The sequence below is a fragment of the Rhinatrema bivittatum genome, chromosome 12 (assembly GCF_901001135.1).
Source record: "Rhinatrema bivittatum chromosome 12, aRhiBiv1.1, whole genome shotgun sequence".
In the NCBI taxonomy this organism is placed as follows: Eukaryota; Metazoa; Chordata; class Amphibia; order Gymnophiona; family Rhinatrematidae; genus Rhinatrema; species Rhinatrema bivittatum.
In genome coordinates this window covers 75,976,234-75,994,829 of record NC_042626.1, presented here as the reverse complement: position 1 = coordinate 75,994,829, position 18,596 = coordinate 75,976,234, and the positions used below count along the sequence as shown (strand labels likewise).

General features: G+C 53.6%; 1 protein-coding gene across 2 annotated transcripts; it reads right to left on the bottom strand.

Annotated features, from left to right (window-relative positions):
* Positions 1 to 2,764: 2,764 nt before the first annotated feature.
* STAC2 (SH3 and cysteine rich domain 2) lies at positions 2,765 to 17,462 on the bottom strand. Of its 2 annotated transcripts, none has more exons than XM_029573681.1 (11): positions 17,067 to 17,462; positions 10,830 to 11,103; positions 8,563 to 8,660; positions 8,249 to 8,330; positions 8,056 to 8,168; positions 7,568 to 7,640; positions 7,128 to 7,195; positions 6,630 to 6,739; positions 6,498 to 6,549; positions 6,025 to 6,162; positions 2,765 to 5,546 (listed from the first exon to the last, which is right to left on the bottom strand). In XM_029573681.1, exons 1-11 carry the CDS (start codon positions 17,133 to 17,135, stop codon positions 5,445 to 5,447), a joined length of 1,179 nt encoding a protein of 392 aa, XP_029429541.1. In that variant the 5' UTR covers positions 17,136 to 17,462; the 3' UTR covers positions 2,765 to 5,444. The 2 variants fall into 2 exon arrangements, with proteins under 2 accessions (XP_029429541.1, XP_029429540.1); XM_029573680.1 differs by lacking the exon at positions 17,067 to 17,462 and adding an exon at positions 11,519 to 11,727.
* Between the last annotated feature and the right edge of the window lie 1,134 nt (positions 17,463 to 18,596).

Below are 18,596 nucleotides of genomic sequence, written 5' to 3'. Positions count from 1 at the left end.
CTACAAATAGAGTAAGACCTGAGCCAGGCGTCTCTGCCATACCTGTTACTCTACAGCCCACCCACCCGCTTCCCACAGCACAGAGGGAATGATAAGTAGGCATCCACCTAGGGTCAGTCCTAGCCTGTGCTGAGCCTCTGTCTGCTCTGGGATCTGCAGCAATGCAGACAGATGCTGTCAAATATGGCCAACAGAGCACTGCACTTAAAATACTGCATTCAATTACTTTAATGTAAAAGCTGGTTAGCAAGACTGCGAACAGCTTTTTTTTTTTTTTAAGGTGGTAGGAATGTCCCACACATGTGCCTCTTTATTTTTTAAAATCCCTAATGTGGGAGGACAGTGCTGGTCAACCACCTCTTGCACAGGCCTGTAAGGACAGCTGGCACCCACCCAGTGCATGTCCCCTGACCCTGCTTTGCTCCATGAATTCATCCTCGTCTCTGCATGGAGGTGGCTGTTTGCCTGTAATCCTGGCTGGAAGGGAGGGGGACACAGTGATGGTTTGCTTGGGGCTTTGCCTGCTGCTGGTTCTTTACAAATCTTACTTAACCCCCCAGCTCCCTGGGGGAGCCCTGCCAGCGACAGGGACAGGGAAAGTGAAAACACCTTATCTCTGTGAGCAGGAGCAGGGTGGCACACGAGGCCTGGGCAGGGGCACCAGCCATAGCCCAGAGGAGAGGAAACAGCTGGGACCCCCTTCTTCCCCCATTGCTAAGATTTGTAGGAAACCAACATGCCCAGTAGCCTTAGCAGTTTCCTGCTGATTATTCCCTTGGGGAACTGGCCTTAGCTGTACAACCAACTTCAGAAAGCTACAACAAGACAGTGGCATGGCTGCTGCATTCCTCTGCTTGCCACAGGGGCACTGCCTTTAACTCTCACACCAGGCATGAGGCTGAGGATGGGAGAAGAGTGTGGTGTATCTCATCTCCCAGGAGGCAGTAAAACCACTGACAGCTGCTATTCCAGCTCTGCTGATGCACCTCCCTCCTGTCCTACAGCACCCCCTGCTGTTCCACTACCAAGACCCCCAGCTCTGCTGATACTCCTGCCCTGCAGCACCCCCTGCTGTTCCACTACCACCCACCCCAGGTCTGCTGATACTCCTCCCTCCTGTCCTACAGCACCCCCTGCTGTTCCACTACCAAGACCCCCAGCTCTACTGATACTCCTCCCTCCTGCCCTGCAGCACCCCCTGCTGTTCCACTACCACCCACCCCAGGTCTGCTGATACTCCTCCCCCCTGTCCTACAGCACCCCCTGCTATTCCACTACAAAGACCCCCAGCTCTGCTGATGCACCTCCCCCCTGCCCTGCAGCACCCCCTGCTGTTCCACTACCACCCACCCCAGGTCTGCTGATACTCCTTCCCCCTGTCCTACAGCACCCCCTGCTATTCCACTACAAAGACCCCCAGCTCTGCTGATGCACCTCACCCCTGTCCTACCCACCCCAGCTCTGCTGATGCACCTCCCCCCTGCTCTGCAGCACCCCCTGCTGTTCCACTACCACCCACCCCAGGTCTGCTGATACTCCTGCCTCCTGTCCTGTAGCATCCCCTGCTATTCTACTACAAAGACCCCCAGCTCTGCTGATGCACCTCACCCCTGTCCTACCCACCCCAGGTCTGCTGATGCACCTCCCCTCTGCCCTGCAGCACCCCCTATTCCACTTCTGAGACCCCCCCACCTTCAGCTGTGCTGATACAGAGCAGCCATTGTATGGCAGCAGGTTCTGTAAGCTCTAAGGGTCTCAGTACCCATGTGTATTGGTAAAGTGGTGAGCTGGGGCAAGAATGGGTCACACAAAGCTCAGAGCACTGGTATGGAGGTAAAAGATGAATAAAACTAATATGAAAGCTGTGTGCATGGCTGAGGGAAAAGAAAGATGTGGTTACGGGGAGCGAGAGCAGGAGTATCTGTGTGCAGGCAGAGGAGCAGCCTGAGAGCGGGGCAGAAGTGCCATGGGCTGAAAAGATAATGCACAGCAACAGACGCTTGGGCCCCTGTGCTCTGCAGCTCCTGTACCTGCCTCTTTCCTAGCATGTGAGCGACCCTTAACCTGTTTCTTCCACCCTCCTAATGGCAAGGTTCGATGAGGGGTTGAATGGCATTAGTCCAGCCGCTGCTCCTACGTGATCTGCTGCAGGAGCCGTACTCTAATCACTGGAGCTAGCAGCAGATACCACCTTCTTACCCAGCAAGCACACCTAGAAACGTCCTTAGCGTGCTGGGCATGGTGGGGCACAGTCCAGAGGAGCTTTAGATAGGGGTCGCTGTAGCTATGATATATTCTTATAACTTATGCAGGTGATGGTGCTCAGCCCTGTCCTGGAAGCACACCAAGCCTGGCATGAGATTTGCATAGTATTGAGTTCTCCCATCTCTGCAAAGACCTTACAGTGCCTGCCTAAATACATTGACAGCTTGGCTAAAGCAAAGGGTTAGATCAGGGATGGCGAACTTCTGTCCTCGAGTGCCTCAAACAGGCCAAGTTTTCAGGATATCCACAATGAGCACGCATGAGAAAGATTTGCATCCAGTGCAGGCAGAGCTTTCTCATGCATATTCATTGTGGATATCCTGAAAACCTGGCCCTGTTGGCTGCTCTCGAGGACTTGAGCTCACCAGGGTTGCTGTAGGGTCCTTTATTACAATAAGACAGACTCAGGCCTAGTAAAGCTGTTGGTCAGTGCAGGTCCTGCTCGGCCCATGGAAGTTATTCTGCAGCCCTACTGGTGAGGAGAACGCAGAAAGAGAACAAAACAGCTCAGGCCAAATAACCAGGGCCTCGCTCAGAGTGCAACCTGCTCCAGCCAGGGCCCAGAGGACTTGTGAGTGACAGCACCAGACACAAGCAGCACTGGAACAAAGCAAGAACATTTAATGCAGGAGCCCCCCCCCCCCCCAAACATTTAAACTCCATGAACCTCAAGCAGCCTCTGCTCCCTCTTCTGTACAACACGGTAATACCCAGAAGGCTTTTTGCCCCGTTATTGCTCATTTGAATAGACAGAGAGTTGTTATTTTTAGTGCCTTGAGATCAGCTGTTCTGAGAATAGATTTTTTGTGCAGCAGCAGGACAGACGGAGGGGCGGGAAGAGCTGGGAAAGGGGGCAGGATGCTCTCTGCCAGTGCTACCCTGAGCAGGCACTGCAACAACCTAGCTCAGCAGGGCTCTGCAGGGGGCACCAATTACCTGCACCCCCTTAATCCTGGGCTCTCCCCTAGCACAGCAGGAGGACATGTGTGAAGCTGCCGGTCAAACGCCAGCAGGGCTCCACTACAAAGCAGCTGCAGAGGGCACGAGTGCCACACGTGTAGACATGGCCAGAGGCCTTAGCACCCGCAGAGAGATGTAATTGCACAATACCCATAGATGAAAGGACCTTCCTGGGATCAAACAGGTCCAAAAGCGCAAGGTAGCCGCTGACCTGAAGAGGTGACAAATGTCACCACCCGCCCAGGAAGGGATTCGGTTGTTCAGAAAGGAAGTTATAGAACATGGTCCTAGCCCAAGTACTTTTAGCAACCACCATGAAGTCAGAAGTAAGGTGGAGACCGTGTTAGAGGAAAAAACAGACAACGGTACAGGGCAGAGATAAAACAGATAATGCAACAGCTCCAAGTCCATCCTCAGCTGTGAAGGGGCAGGCAGGAAGGCTTTCACAGTTGCAGTTTTTTGTTTTGGCTGCCCTTGGATTAGAGAGGGAGGAGGCAGGTGACATTCACCCCCCCTATGGAGGATTCCCAGCCCAGTCAGGAAGCGATTCACAAGGTTGCATCCTAATGTCAGAATAGGAAACACCCTGGCCAGCTGCTTTTGCTGGGAGGTTTAAACAGGCTGCAACCCACTTCTCAGGACAGATTGGCATGGAAGGTGTTAGAGGAGACAGCCCTAGGCTTCCAGCCGGGCAGATTTCAGGTGACATGCAGGCAGGGGATGGCCTTCCTGTCCCCGCGGTCCCTTTACTATGCGCGTCACTGCTGCACCACAGGTAATTGCAGCAGAACAGCAATGTCAGCAGAATGGTCCTGCGCCTGTCACTCCAGGAAAAGCACATTAATTCCCACATGCAGTATGCGAAAGGATGGCAGGCGACTAAAAATACAAGCACTGCACCTCCACCGGCTCCAGCCTGAGCTGCTGACGCCACACTGTGACCAAACTGCTCCCTCAGGCAGGAGGAAATGTTCTTTCCGGAGGAGCAAGCATTGCTCGGATTTCATGAACCGGCAAACCCGCCCCATAGGAAGCACTGACCCCAGCCGAGCCCACTCCGGCACTCAACAGGCCTGTCACTTAATATTAATGCAGGGAAGGTGAAGGCAGCCCTTTTGTGAGGCATGGTTACGGCGTAGGCAAAAGCAGACAGCGTGTTTCACACACTAACCCAGCCCAGAGACGAGGGGGAGAGCCTTGGAGGTGCCCCTGAACCCGCTGGCAGGGTGCAGTGGGATGCAGAAGCTGGCCAGCCTTCACCTGCCCTTCCTGCCCAAAGAGAACCCAACCAGGGGCTGAATCTAAATTAAATAAATACAAGCAGACAGCTGGGAGCCCAGGGCTTCCCTACGCAAGCATCAAATCGCAGCTCCACTAATTCCACCCTTTCCTGACCTGGCCCATGGCACTGGATGAGAAAGAGGCGAGCCTTGCTGACAGTGTTGTGTACAGCAGATTCAGAAGCAGCGTCAGACGCAGTGGGGGGTGCTCCATGCTTGAAATAGCAGTCCAGCTGCACCGACTGCCTGCCTGCCCGCCCCAGCCCACAGGGACGCAGAGATAGAGCACATCAAGCAGAAGCACAGGGACAGTAACTGGGCAAAGGTGGGTGGTACAGTGAGGGCACAGGTGCCTGCTCACACTCTTCATGCCACAAGCTCCCGCTGGGCCTTTTGACCCTGAGTAAGGGTGGCACAGAAGCCCAGTCGCGTTCCATTTTACCTTAACCAGAACTTTCTATAGCATAAGCAACCCAGGATTTTCCTGCAAGAGTCATGTACACACACACACACACACCTTAAATACAGCAACAAACTTGCTTTTCTTACATGAATGCATGCAAAAACACGGGGAATGAACAAGCCCTGAGCATGTAGAAGAGTTGTGTGCGGGGCACAGGTCACTGTCTCCAGCTGCCCTTCGCCCCAGAACTCCAGCTCTGAAGAGGAACATGGAAAGCCGGACACGTCAAAAACCAAAAAATGGAAGACACTCTCCTTCCTAGCTCCTCCAGTGCAACCCCCATCCCCAGTACAGGGCAAGCAAAGTGGCACAGTCCCCTCCATTACTAGAACAAACTGCATTCAAAAAAAAAAACCAAGGGGGTGTGCACCCCCCCAGAATCCACTACTTCCTCCCCTCCGAGGCGGGCATGCGGCACGTGGAGAGAAGAACATCATCAGGCGACACAGAGAAGGGAAACCGGCAGCCCCGCTCCATCATATCTCAGCCAGGCAGTCCACGGGCACCAGACCACGCTTTCTCCCACTGGCAACCTTGATAAAGCCATCGTTTTCCAGCTTCCCAACCCCAACGCAGATCTGTGACAGAGGGAGGAAGAGACACACATTAAGTGCAAGTTTTCTCCAGCCTCACCTCCCTGGCATGGGAGGTTACTGAAGATCCAGGGGGAGGCTCCAGATAGTGGAGGAGAGTCTGTGCCAGTTTTTACAGTTATGCATGTCATTTATGCCCAGCTCTAAGTCACCAGTAACCTGCCTCTAGAAGCAGTTCAAAGAGAACGGGACTTGTATATGCTCCACTGCTGTCTAAGTCACAGGATGGAGATGGTAAGGGGCGGGAGGAATATTTTGCTTTTGTTCTGAACAGAGAGACGGCTCTTTCCGTGAGTAACACTCAGACAGACAGCGCCACACTTTGGGAACTTGTCCCACACAATCCCCAGCCCTAGCAGAGGGCTGTCTCACTCCCAGACAGTGCCAGAGATGCAGAGTGCACTGGGACCTGGGAGGGAGACCTCTGCATGGCTGGAGGCTGCAGTTAGTTTCTGGCACTCACCTGGCTCTCCTTCACACTCAGGTGGCCCAGCTCCTTGTTCCCCTGGAAGTTTTTTGTGCACTTCCAAATACTCTCGCCGGGGCGGACTCGCTGCACAAAGTTTGCTGGGAAGAAGCCCACCCTCTCTCTGCTCTTCCCCTGCAGGAGCACATTCAACAGCAAGAATTAGGACCAACTGCCCCTCCCCCCACACACAAACAGAAGGAGTGGGGGCCCAGCCCTCCCCATATTTACATCATGTGCACTCCATAGACATCCCAGATCTAGAAGAGTGAGCCAAGCCCCAGGGCGGGCTGCGAGACCCCCGACAGCACAATACAGGGCAGAGTTGTGATGCACTATAATGGTGCAAGAGGTTACCGGGGGATGCTAACAGGATTATTCCAGCCACAGCCAGACCCCCCCCTACCCTGGGCACTGCAGCTTCTGTGGAATATTACACCCCTTTCTCAGACCGTGCTGGCTGTACCTACCCTCCACCAGTCCTCGTTGGCATCATCGATCACCATCACCCTGTCCCCAGGCCTGAGGAGAGAGCAGAGGACTCATTACTGAGAGCAGACAGGCTCCCCTCCCCCCATGATACCACTCCCCCTATAACTCACTGCAGAGGCAGGTCATTGATCTCCTGCGGTAGAAACTTATAGAGCGCCACATAGCAGTACATGGGAGAGATCTCCTTTCGAGAAGGGCCTTTGCAGCCCATGAGTGAGCCCTGAAGAGGAACATGGAAACTAGGCTGAGATTATACCCAGGGCACTGTGTGACATCACACCAACATCATGCTCGGAGACATCACAGACAATGTACCAGCAGCATGCTCTGTAACCTCACACACACACACACACACACACACTGCCGGCAGGATGCTCTCTGACATATCACACACACACACACACACACACACACACACTGCCGGCAGGATGCTCTCTGACATATCACACACACACACACACTGCCGGCAGGATGCTCTCTGACATATCACACACACACACACACACTGCCGGCAGGATGCTCTCGGACATATCACACACACTACCAGCGACGTCGCCTTCTCACTGCAGTGCCAGCAGCTTATGGGAGTTTGCACATGGGGTTCCTACCTGCCCGCTGCTCCTGTCTTCTGATCCTGTGCCTTCATTCTCTGGCGATGCAAACACTTCACATGAGGCTGATGCACAGGGTACAAAGGGATAGGAGTCATTAGGATTGTCAGACTGAACATTTACTGGCCAAAATCCTCCTTGTCTGTCTAAAGAAAGTCACCCTGAGATGGGACAGTTTCAATTGCCTTCACAAGCCAGCAAGCAGCCACCTTTAGGGTGCATGGGCCATGCTCAGTGGCCTACACAGAGGATTACTGCTTCCAAAAGCACGCGAGTTCCTGAGCTAACAGAGAGATAAAGTAGCTGAGCTGGGATTAGAAGCCAGGAGTCCTCTTTACTAGAAGCTAATAACTTAAGGACAGTCTAAGATGAGAAGCCAATTTAACATTTCTCGTATCTCATCACACCGAGGTCCCCTTCCTTCCCTCCCCTCTCACCACTGTCGCTGGACATCTCCTCCGAGCTTTGGACACTTCCTTCAGGATCCTCTGCTGCTTCGTCTTTATCGTTCTGGAAGGGGCGGGGGAAGAATGGGAATGAGCAAAGTGAGCACCAGCTAAGCTGAAACCCACCCACCCCAAAAAGGGGTGGTAGCGGGAGAAGGCTACAAGGTCGATATTGAAAGTTACCCATTCAATAACCCCCTCCCCTGGTAACTCGGTAGCAGCTGCAAAGAGCCGGGACAGTTTCACTTTGTCTTTGGGGCAGCGTTGATATTCAGCATTACCCAAAGTTAGCCTGGGACCTAATTGGGTATATTTTAGCAGAAAACTAATCAGGGTATGAATATCTGGGGAAAAAATTTATCCCGGGACTAATTCAGTTATACTGCTCGCCAACTCCCATCTGGAAGAGTCCACATCTGCATCCAGCCCCCACCCCCAACAGTACTGCTCCCCTCCCCTGGGGTCTCCTCCTCCCGTACCAGGCTCCGGGTGGGGGATTCGGACACACTGCTGAAGTTGGAGCGGTTGATGTGAGCCAGGGTCGTCCCATAGCGCAGAGCTTCATAGATTGGATCCACCCGAGCACTGGGACCTGAAAGAAAGAGAGGAGCTGCCAGGGACCCATCCCTTTAACTAAAAGCACCAGCGCCCTCACCATCACCTCATGCTCACCTGCCGGTGGACTCTCTTTGGGACTGGCCTGCACTTCCTGGACCAGGACAGGCGAGCTGAAGTTCCGACGGAAGGACGTGTACTGTCAAAAGACAGAGAGAGAGAGAGAGAGAGACGCAGCGTACTCCCAAAAGTGCCGGTGCCGCAGAATGGAATCACCCCAACTTATGCCCTACAGCTGTACCAGTCACCACACAGACCTAAAGGGTCAGTTTCGGCATATTCTGAGTCAGAGTCACACCACTCTTCTCAGAGAAAACTGCCCCGCGTCACGTCCAGCATTTCTACAGCCTCTCCCTGTCGCAAGCACTCACCGCCTTCCCCATACACTGCTGGTGGGACACTTCCGACGAACACCACAGATGGACGCTGGTCTTGCATGTCCGACAGCGCAGCCCTTGCTTAGAGTTACCTGAAAACAGAGGAGCAAGCTTTGGGGGTCAGAGGGCAAAGGTGAAAGCTCCTCCCCTCCTAACGACGGAACGGCCATGATAGCGGGTAGTCTATTGGTTATAATGAACCAAGAACCAGGATCTCTAGCTTCTAATCCCACCTACACTCCTAATCACCTTCTCTCGCACTGCCTCGGGATTATAAACTCTGGCTTCAGGACGCAATGTACATGTAAGTAATTTATTGGGGGGGGGGGGGGGGGGACACTCCATGATGCACACTGGTAGTGGACTGAAGACAAAAGAGAATATCATATTTTCAGTCACTGTGGAATTTGTTGCACGAGAATGTGCTCAAGGCTAATAATACAGTTGCGCTTTGAAGAAAAAAAAAAAAGAAGATTTGGAGTACTTTCTGGAGGCGAAGTCCATTGAAAATTAGCAGCCAGTAACACGGAGAGCTCTCCCCATTGGGCCCTGCTGGGTGCTCCTAAGTAACTCGGTCTGATCCAGCAAGGCACCTCTTGTGTGCTTAAGCGCCTGGTTTCAGGTGCTCTATAATAAAGAGTGATTCCCTTAGCGTCCCACCCGAGTTCGCTCAGAAACAGCTGCTCGTCTGCCAGCAAGCTCCCCTTGCTGGCAGACGAGCTGGTCTGGAGGCAGCCTGCAACTAATACTTCAGATCTCTCCTGTTTCAGTCCACTTTTTATGCCGCTCTGAAATAAGCTGTCTTGTATGCTGTACTCACTTCCAGCCGATTCCTTTCCTGCAAAGACCACGTTCCCAAGCTCCCTAGTCTTAAACTGGCATCTGCCATGGCCACCTCCCCATCTGGATGATCCCCACAGTCAGTGCCACCTTGTTGCTCTAGACACAATAATTTGATTGAAATCACTTTGTTTCCTGGCCCATGTCAGTGAACCAACTGGGGTCCAAGGCCTCTTGACCTCTTCCTGCAGGTGCCACATCACAAGAGAGAGTTGACACTTCCGCCTAACCCTGACACTGCCAACACAAGTGGATAAAACAGACATTTAGGGGAGCGCGGCTATTTCACAGCTTCTGTTACTTGGAAAGCGCCGGGTCCTGTTTCTCTTCGATCTCCACTTCTGTGTTGGACGCGTGCAGGCACGGAGCAGCTCTCTCGCTCTCAGTCGGATAGCGACACAACACAGCCGATGACCCGCCCAGCCCGCGGCGCTAAGGCTCTCTCTCAGCTGCCAGACATAGCATGCGATTGCCTGTAGGATAGCGCCTCGTATCCAGTGCAGATGTCTGCTGACGACATTCACATAATCCCTCCTCCTTTATTGCCGGGTGGCACGGGACTATGGCTACACAAAGTGCTATCTTTTGGTTTTTCTAGGGATGCTGCTTTGAATCCCTTCCTTACCGAGGTCTGCATTTCCTCAAGTAGATAATCTTTCCTCTTCCGATCTGTATGACAAATTGTTGCCAGTCTCCAGCCTGGAATCCTTTCCACGGCAAACAGGGTGCATTTTTCCCTTAACGGGTGTCCTTGCCTGGCTGATAAATTGTCCCCCTGGTGCTGGCGTTTGGCTAGCCAGGCTCTTTATTCTGACTTTCCATGCCAAGACATTCATGTCCTGGGTTCTTTTGCTCCCAGAGTTAGGGGCTTCTCCCAATCCGCACCTAACCTCCATGGGATTTTAATCTCATCTTCCCCTAGACAGATGATGAAAGTGAACAGAATCTCCATTGGCTCTCTCTCCTCAGCTGACGCTCTATTCATGCTAAATGAGCTTTTCTAACTGCAATCTGCTGGTACCGCATCAGATCCGCAGACGCTGCGTTTGCCAGAGGGCAGCGACCCTCGGGAGGTTTTGTGACCTCTTCCCATCACACACTTTAGAAGCCATGGCCTGTCCTGTCTGCCTGTGCCACCCCTGCTGTGTGTCCTGGGCCAAAAGCAGATTTTATCACAGTGGTGCCACCCTGACCCTCTGCCCTGAACCCGGATACTCCACAGCAAATCAATGTCTGCAGACCTCACTGCTCACTGGCGAACCAAAGGCCCAATTCTGAAGCAGGAGCTGAAATCTTACCCTCCCTCCTGCTGTACAAGAGGAGGAAAAGGCTACAGAGTTAGAGAGGAAGGTCCCCTTGGCAGTCTACATGGTGTGGGCTATTCAGGGGGCAGGAAGTGTCGGAGAAGAGCTGCAACTCACCTGCAATGAGCTGATGGCAGAGCTCACATGGACAGGGCTTCCTGAAGACGTGCTCCTGAAAGCTGTGGGTCCGCAGGGGTTTCAGCGGTGCCAGGGATCCCTGGGAAGTGCTGGGGGACTGTGCTGGCGACGAGGTGTCCGTAGGCTCGGGAGGAGGAGACCGGGGCGGCACAGGCGGCACCTTGAGGTCGCTGTTGGAGTGCAGGAAGAAGTTCTCCACGCTCTTGCTCCTGAGGATGGTTTTCAGGGACAGAGAGCGCTTGAATCGCTGCAGCTGGAAGAGATGCCAGAGACAGAAGAGTTGGGATGAGAGGGCTCAGAGCATGAAGGAGTGGCAGGGCCTCACAGGTTATCACTCCAGGAGCACACATGTGCAGAAACTCCCAGAGAGGCTTCAGTCAAGGCCACATTTAAGATTATGGCACCGAGCCCTCTCCCCTCCCGGAAATCAGAGAGCAGCAGGAGGCCCCCCCCTCCCCCTTCAGAATTAGGCACCAATAGAGCCCATCCTGGCTCTCCACCCTCAAAAATGAAACCAAGACATTGAAGCAGAGATTCAGCATCTATTCTAACACCCCCTTCACAAACGCGGTGCCTCAGGGACTATATTTCTGCTACTAAACTAATCTGCCATCCTCTTCCAAAGCCCTCTCTGAGGAATGAATGCTGGCTTCTGGCCTGGCACTCACATCTGGACCGGGTGCTCTCCAGAGCAGGTCCCATGGTGGTCCCTTTGCAGTCTGAAGGGTCCAATATATTTCTCTGATGAAGGTGGCAGCCCACATTCAGTTTGTATGATGCTGGTCTGGAGGCAGCCTGCAACTAAGGGGCATTACTCCACGCTGAACTAAGAGAAAAGGCCTTGAACTGGAGGTTATAGCAGCAGCAGGAGGAGCAAACAATCACTGCCTGCCCAGACTTCTAAGGAATTCCTGCAAAGGAGGCTGGGAGCAGAGGGCAGGGCAGTATCTAACCTTCCCCCTTCCAGCCTCCTTTCACTGGCTTACACTGCTGGGAGCAGCACACAGGATCCTTTTATCCCACTCTCATCTGCTTAAAATCAGAAAGCGATAGGATCCTGTTCTCCTGCAGCTTAAACCGCAGCCTTGGGATCCTCTGCCATCCAGGCCAGTCTTGGTCCCAGGAGGGTGAGCGAGAGCCCTGTCTCCTCTCCCACAGAGAGCGCGGAGGCCTGTGGAGATGGGGTCACTATGCTGCACCCAGGGCTGGTGGCCGTGGAGTCTGCTCCATGTAAATGAACATGTAAAGCATCCGGTACTGCTTACATGCTGTCCTCCAGAAGGAAAACTCTCTCTCCCTGTGCCTGCTCGGAGTTAGAGCAGCCGGGGTTCAAAATCCCACCGCCGCTGCCTCACTGATTCACTAAGGGTTTTCCCCATAAGACACGAAATGGGAGGAAAGCCTTAATGAACTGGGCCTTTCGATTGTGAGCCCTCTGGGGATAGAAAAATACCTACAGTAGCCGAATGTAATCCACTTTGAAGCACCAAATAGCAGAAAACAAAAATCAGATAAATAAATGGAGGCAAATATTAGGAGGGTGGCAAGGAGGGGTGGTGACGCTCACGCCATAGAGCAGTGTATCTGGATGTGGGGGTGATGCGGAGGTTACTGAAGGTGGAAAAACAGAAACCAATCAGTCAATAATACGTAGTCTAAAAAGAGAGAATAAGCAGATCTTACATACTTCAGTCAGCAACGCCTACTCTAAAACAGAAACCAAGAAAGGTAGCAAAGGCAAGGTAACTCTCTAAAGTCACACCAATCGTCAAAGTGGATTTACACTTGGAAGCCACCTTTGAAACTCCTCTCACCAAACCCACCCTACCCAAGTCCCTCTGAAACGATGACATGCAGACCCTCCTCAGTTCCCCCCACCAGGAACACTTCCTCTCGGGCTCAGTAACCATTCATGCAAGTTGCTCTAATGGGCCCGTCCCGAGAGAACGGCAGCATCAAGTCCAAGGTGCCCGGGGAGGAATGCGGGAATCCACCTTAAAAGCTTGCGTCCCAGATTCTCAAACTGCTCCTCAAGGGAAGCGATGAGGGTCAAGTCCAAAATCACAAGAGAAGGTGAGACGGTTAAGTGCATGGATCGGCACTTACAACCCTAGTTATAGTTATAACCAAAAAAGCATGGCTAAGTCATTTATGTGATTGATTTTGGGCTTGGAGGGATAAGAGGTTTTGTGAAAGATATGGGCAAGGAGAGGAATCATCTCACCAAACGTTGGAGGTAAAGATGCTGTATCCCTGGGACACCCCCTGAAGGCCAGGAACTTGAGAAGCATTCATCTGACAGCTTGGATCTTCTCAAAGAATGATGGTGCTGTTTAATAAAATATTGACATCTATGGGATCAGAGGCAGCTGAAAGATCTAACCAGATCAACAGCGTAGGTCTAACCTGCTCTAATGCCTGGCATACATCATCTGCTATGGGTGCCCTGCTCTGAAGCCCAACGCACCTTCACCTGCTGACTGCTGTCCTCCTATAACCTCACTCCAGCCTGACGCTTTCAACATGTGGGGGCTCCTTTAAGATGGGATGGACCACTGCCTTCTTCAAAACTGTACTCATAGCAAAGGAGATTGAGAAGTAATGCATTCAGCACCCCCCCCCCCCCCCAAAAGATTTAAGGAGCCCTTACAGCAATCTTCTAAACAACCAGTTTAGAAGTGCTCAGTGTAGCCAGGTCTTCTACCATGAAGGACATTTCACATCATCCCCTGCTCTAACAATAACAATTCACTAGCAGGCCGGGCGCACCCGCGTTTGCTGCACGCACAGTCTGGATCACATACCGCTCTATGCAGTATTTAAATGGTATGCAAATGCAAGCCGGGTCCAACGCGCGTCCATGAAGCGCAATCCATTATACAGCGCCTATACAGTATCCTGGGTGCGCTGGTACCTGTCATTTCAAATGTCAGGTACCAGGAAGTGGATCCCAACTTTATGCAAAAGAAAACCTAAAATCCAACGCGCCAGGAAAGCCACTCTTCAGATCGCGACTAATCTCATCCCCCAGCCCCCGCTCACCTGCCCTGGCCGCGTCCATGGGTGCCGGTCTCCGGGGCAGCCCCAGTCCTCTCTCCCATCCTCCCGGGGGCAGCCGGCGGCTTCCAGCAGCCCCCGCCGGCGAGGGTGCATGAACGCACGCCATGACCTGAGCGCCCAGCTGGACGTCAGAGGTCACGGCGTGTGCCCATTCACCATCACCGGCGGGGGCTGCTGGAAGCCGCCTCGTGATCCGCCCCGGGCTGCTCTCGCCGCCGGCTGCCCCCAGGAGGATGGGAGAGAGGACTGGGGCTGCCCCGGAGACCAGCACCATGGACGCGGCCAGGGCAGGTGAGCGGGGGCTGGGGGAAAGTTTGCCCGATCCTGGCTCTTGTCCTGGGGGGTGAGGGGGTCGTTTGCCCGTGAAATTTCGCGTCTCTGACCTGACGCTCCACACTACCGCAGGGGTAGGGGTAGGCGGTAAATTAGCAGGTTAAACACGCAGCAGAACTGGAGGTTAAAAAAGTGATAATCGGGGCGCACGTTACTGTATGGGAGGGAATAGTTAATCCGATCGTTTACATCTCATATACATGCCGCGGGCGGAAAGGGTTACCCGGTGATTTAAAGAGGCGGTAAGGATGGGTTAAAAGGAATAGTGAATCGCGGGTTGGACTAACGCGGCCAAATTGTGGGTAAAAAGTGGGTTAGAGGCAGGGTAACCGCGGCCGCACTTTACTGTATCGGCCTGTAGGATTGCTTAGTTTTATTGATTAAAAAACCAAATTCCCCACCTTCTAAACTTGCGTGAGCAATACTCACTTGCTGAGGAGGTGGATAAAGGAGTTTCTTAAAACTATTTTGTTACAAAATAATAAGAGGAAGAGAAAAAAAAATGGGTGCAGGAGGTTGAGTTTTCCAATCAATCACAGTAACAAAGCACTGGAGAAATCTTCCGACCTTTCCTTGCCCTTGGGCTAGCACAAGGTCATGGCAGGCAGCCTTGCACTGGGGAATACAACAGGAGCGTACAGGCCCAATGAATCAGCCTTGAGGCCTCCAGTGCCCCCCTCACACAGTGGCTCTGGGTCAGCCACACATGCATCAGGAAAGCAGCAGAGCAAGACTTGTAACCCAGAACCTATCTAGTGGGCCAAGGGATCAGATGGCCAGAAAGCAGCAACAAGGGACCCAGTTCCTAGTCCAAACTGGCTACTAGGAATTACTCCCATTTGACTAAGGGGGTCAGGGAACCCAGAAAAGACATACAGAGACATGCAGCATGCATGCGGTCACACGTGCACAGACAGCAGCCACCTTCCCTGTGCAAATAACTCCTGCTACAGAGATGTTTCCCATGTCTGCATGAGAACCTGGGAAAGGCCGGACAGGAGCTCATGGACAGACTGAAACACCGGTTCTTAGCATCCAGTCTAACTGTTGGCAGGTTCAGAACACATTGGTTTTCAGTCCGTGCACAATGAAGCTGTGGAATTAGTTGCTGGGGATGTGGCCAAGGTTAATTGTAGAGCTGGATTTAATAAAAAGGCTTGAGCAAGTTTCTGGAGGACAGGGTCATTTATCTATTAGCCAAGCTGATGGGAGTGAAGATCCGGGTACTTCCAAGTGAGCAGGTCATTTCTGCATCTAACCCAAGTTTGGTGGGACTTCCACCCGCCCGCCCCAGGCAAGGGGCTTCCATCTGCCCCTGCTCCCCTACCCCCATCCCCCAGTCCCAGGAGAGAGGCTTCACCTGACACATACTTAAGAGCTGCCATCTGCTCCCGTAATTGTCTGACAGACCCATACAGTTCTGGCTTTGCCCCAATGCATGCAGGAACTTGTAGTCTTTCTTAGGGGACTCAATAGGACAACCAAAACTACAGGAGTAAGAGCAGGCCTATCCAGAAGACACACAGCCCGACCCTCACTGTCCTTTAGAAGTGAAGCATCTGCAGAATTAGAAAATCCCCCGATGCTCCTCCAGTCCCCATCTTCCAAGGCTGCGGCAGAATATGGATTCTACAGTGGGTCCAGTACAGGGCACAGTGTGGCACCGGCACCAAGCTCCGTGAGGAGGCATCAGATGCCTGCATCCAGGGCCCTGGAAGAGGGCAGCAGAGCACCCTGAGGGGGGGCGGGACGGGGCGTGAGCACAACCTTTCGGGATACTGATGGGCTAGGAGATGCCAACCGGCCACCCTCCCCTACCAGCAAGTGACGAGCCATCCCCTCAGCCTGCACAGAGAGAAGTGCAGCCTCCACCCTGCTTTATAATTACCCTGAGCAGCTCTGAGACTAATTACTGGGTAATGAGCAGGGGAAGGGGTATTTATGCTGTCACCATACAGTGCCAGCCTGTCCCCGTGACGCGTGTGCTTGAACACTTAAGCCAGCAGCAGGGTGAGCAAGAATCAAAGGCTATTTTGGGGATCATGTCACAAAATGGACCTTCATGTGCCCCCCCGAATATATTCCAGCACCGGACAAACCAATAACCATGGCCCCAAGTCACCTGATGAACAGGACACGGTGGTGAGAGAGGCCTCTGCTGGGACAGCCTCAGCCAGCAGTGCAGGGTGTGAGGGCGGCGCCAGCCCGTCCCTCCCTCTCACCCCCAGCTTCCTCTGTCTCTACCTCTCCCTCCTCATTCCGCTGCCCCCACATCTTCTCTCTGGAGCTGCCCTGCATTAAATGGGGTCACTGGTACCTGCAGGGATCCAGGCCACACATCTTGGGGCCCAGGGCAGCCACCTAGGTCACCTAATGAAGGAACTGGACCTGCACCCAGAGGGACACAGCACCCCCCCCCTGTCTCCTGGGGAGAGAAGGGGGAGGGGGGACAGTGTGTCAGGGGGGACAGCACCCCCTCTCCTGGGGAGAGAAGGGGGAGGGGGGACAGTGTGTCAGGGGGGACAGCACCCCCTCTCCTGGGGAGAGAAGGGTGGGGGGCTCAGCCTGCGCAGGGTGGGATACCCTCGGGGTTACTCACCATCCCCTTTCCTTGGGGGGGGGGGGGACACTCAGTGGGTCTGTGGTGGGACACACAGCAGCCCTCGCTCCTGCGGAGAGGGGGAGGAAGTGGGTGCTGGGACCTACACCCCCGGCTGCTAGGAAAAGCGAGTGGGTGAGGTGGGGGCTCGGGTGTGCATCCCCTCTCCTTATTTTCTCTGCAGTGCACACTGGGAGCCCCTGCTTGGGCTCCAGCGGACTTACCTTGGTGCCCGGCGGTCGCGGGGGGTCCGTGCCCTGGGGCTCGCCCTCCTTCTCGGTGATCTCGGTCATGCTGCGGCAGGGATCTGCGGGAGCGCTAAGAATTCGGCGTCCGCCCGGCCATGCGGGGGCCGAAGCTGGGAGTCCTCGGGGAGCAGTCCCCCGCTAAAGTTTACCGGCACCGATCGGCAGCTCGCCCGATCCGGGGCTGGGGTTGCCCTGCGGCTTGCCCAGCCCGGGGATGGCTTTGCCTCCTCTGGAGTTGCCCTGCGGCTTGCTCAGCCTTTGCCCGCCAGCGCACGTTTCCTTCTAAGTTTGATTTAGGAGGCTGCTGGCCCCGCCCCGCTACGAGGCTCATTATTTTCGGCTGCCTTTGATATGCTAATCGCTACCGAATTCCGCCCACCATTGGCTCCGCCTCGGGAGGTGGTGCTGCGTCACAATTAAAGGAGGCGAAGTAAACCCGCTGCTGATACAAAGTGTCCGTTTTGTAGCAGCTGCAGCTGCGATCTCCTTCCTCCCACTGTGTCACCCTCCCTCCTCCCTCTGTGTCATCCTCCTGATCGCCCTCCTTTCTCTGTCTCCCTCCTGCCACAATCTCATCCTTCTAATCTCCCTCCTCTCTCTGCCCCATCCCAACTCCTCCCTCTGTCTCATCCTCCATCCTGCTTTCTCTGTCTCTCTTCTTCCTCCTCCCACAATCTTATACTCTTTCCTTCTGTTCTCCCTCCAAATGATTCTCCCTCCTCTTTGTCTCCTTCCTTGTCTCTCACCTCCTTTCTCCCAGTGATTTCCCTCGTCTCTCGGTTCTCTCCCTCCTCCCTTTGTCACCTCCTTATTCCGCTGCTTGCAGAAACAGCAGCTGCACACTAGGGGGGCACTAACTATCTGCTTGCCTTTAGGACATTTTGAAGGCTGTGAGGTCTGCGAGTGCCTCATGTCATTTGCAGCTGTGTTGAAAATGTGCCCCAGCTTCGGTGCCACTGGGACACCCAGAACTTTGCACCAGCGACAATCCCTAGGTTGGGCACTGGTGAGAGCTGATTCCCAGAAAACACATTCACTGCTCTAAGCAGCAAAAGGTGGATCCTGCAAACCCTGCTCCCATTCCCCCATCCAGCCCCCAGGCTGTCACTTAACCCCTCCGTGCACAGACAGTGCAGAGACAGGGTCACTGTAAGAAAGGGAATATAGACTGCTGGGCAGGTGGAATGGTACTGCACATAAATATACTGTGTGTGTATATATATATATGTATGTATGTATGTATGTATGTCAGTGTGTGTGTAGCATACGCATGTGTAAAGTTCCAGTTACCATCTTGGTGCAGGAGGAACTTTGTGATACTTTTCATCCTCCTCTATCCCAGGTTGGGCCCGGCGCCTCTTCTGGCATCATTATAGATCACCCTCAGTCCGTCTTCGTCTCCTGTAGCTCTGACTGGGAATTATCCATGTTCCAGTTTGTTTCTCATTGTCAGAATAGATATTTAGTTCTTTTCTTCTGTTTTCATTCCTAAGCCTGTCTCGTTTA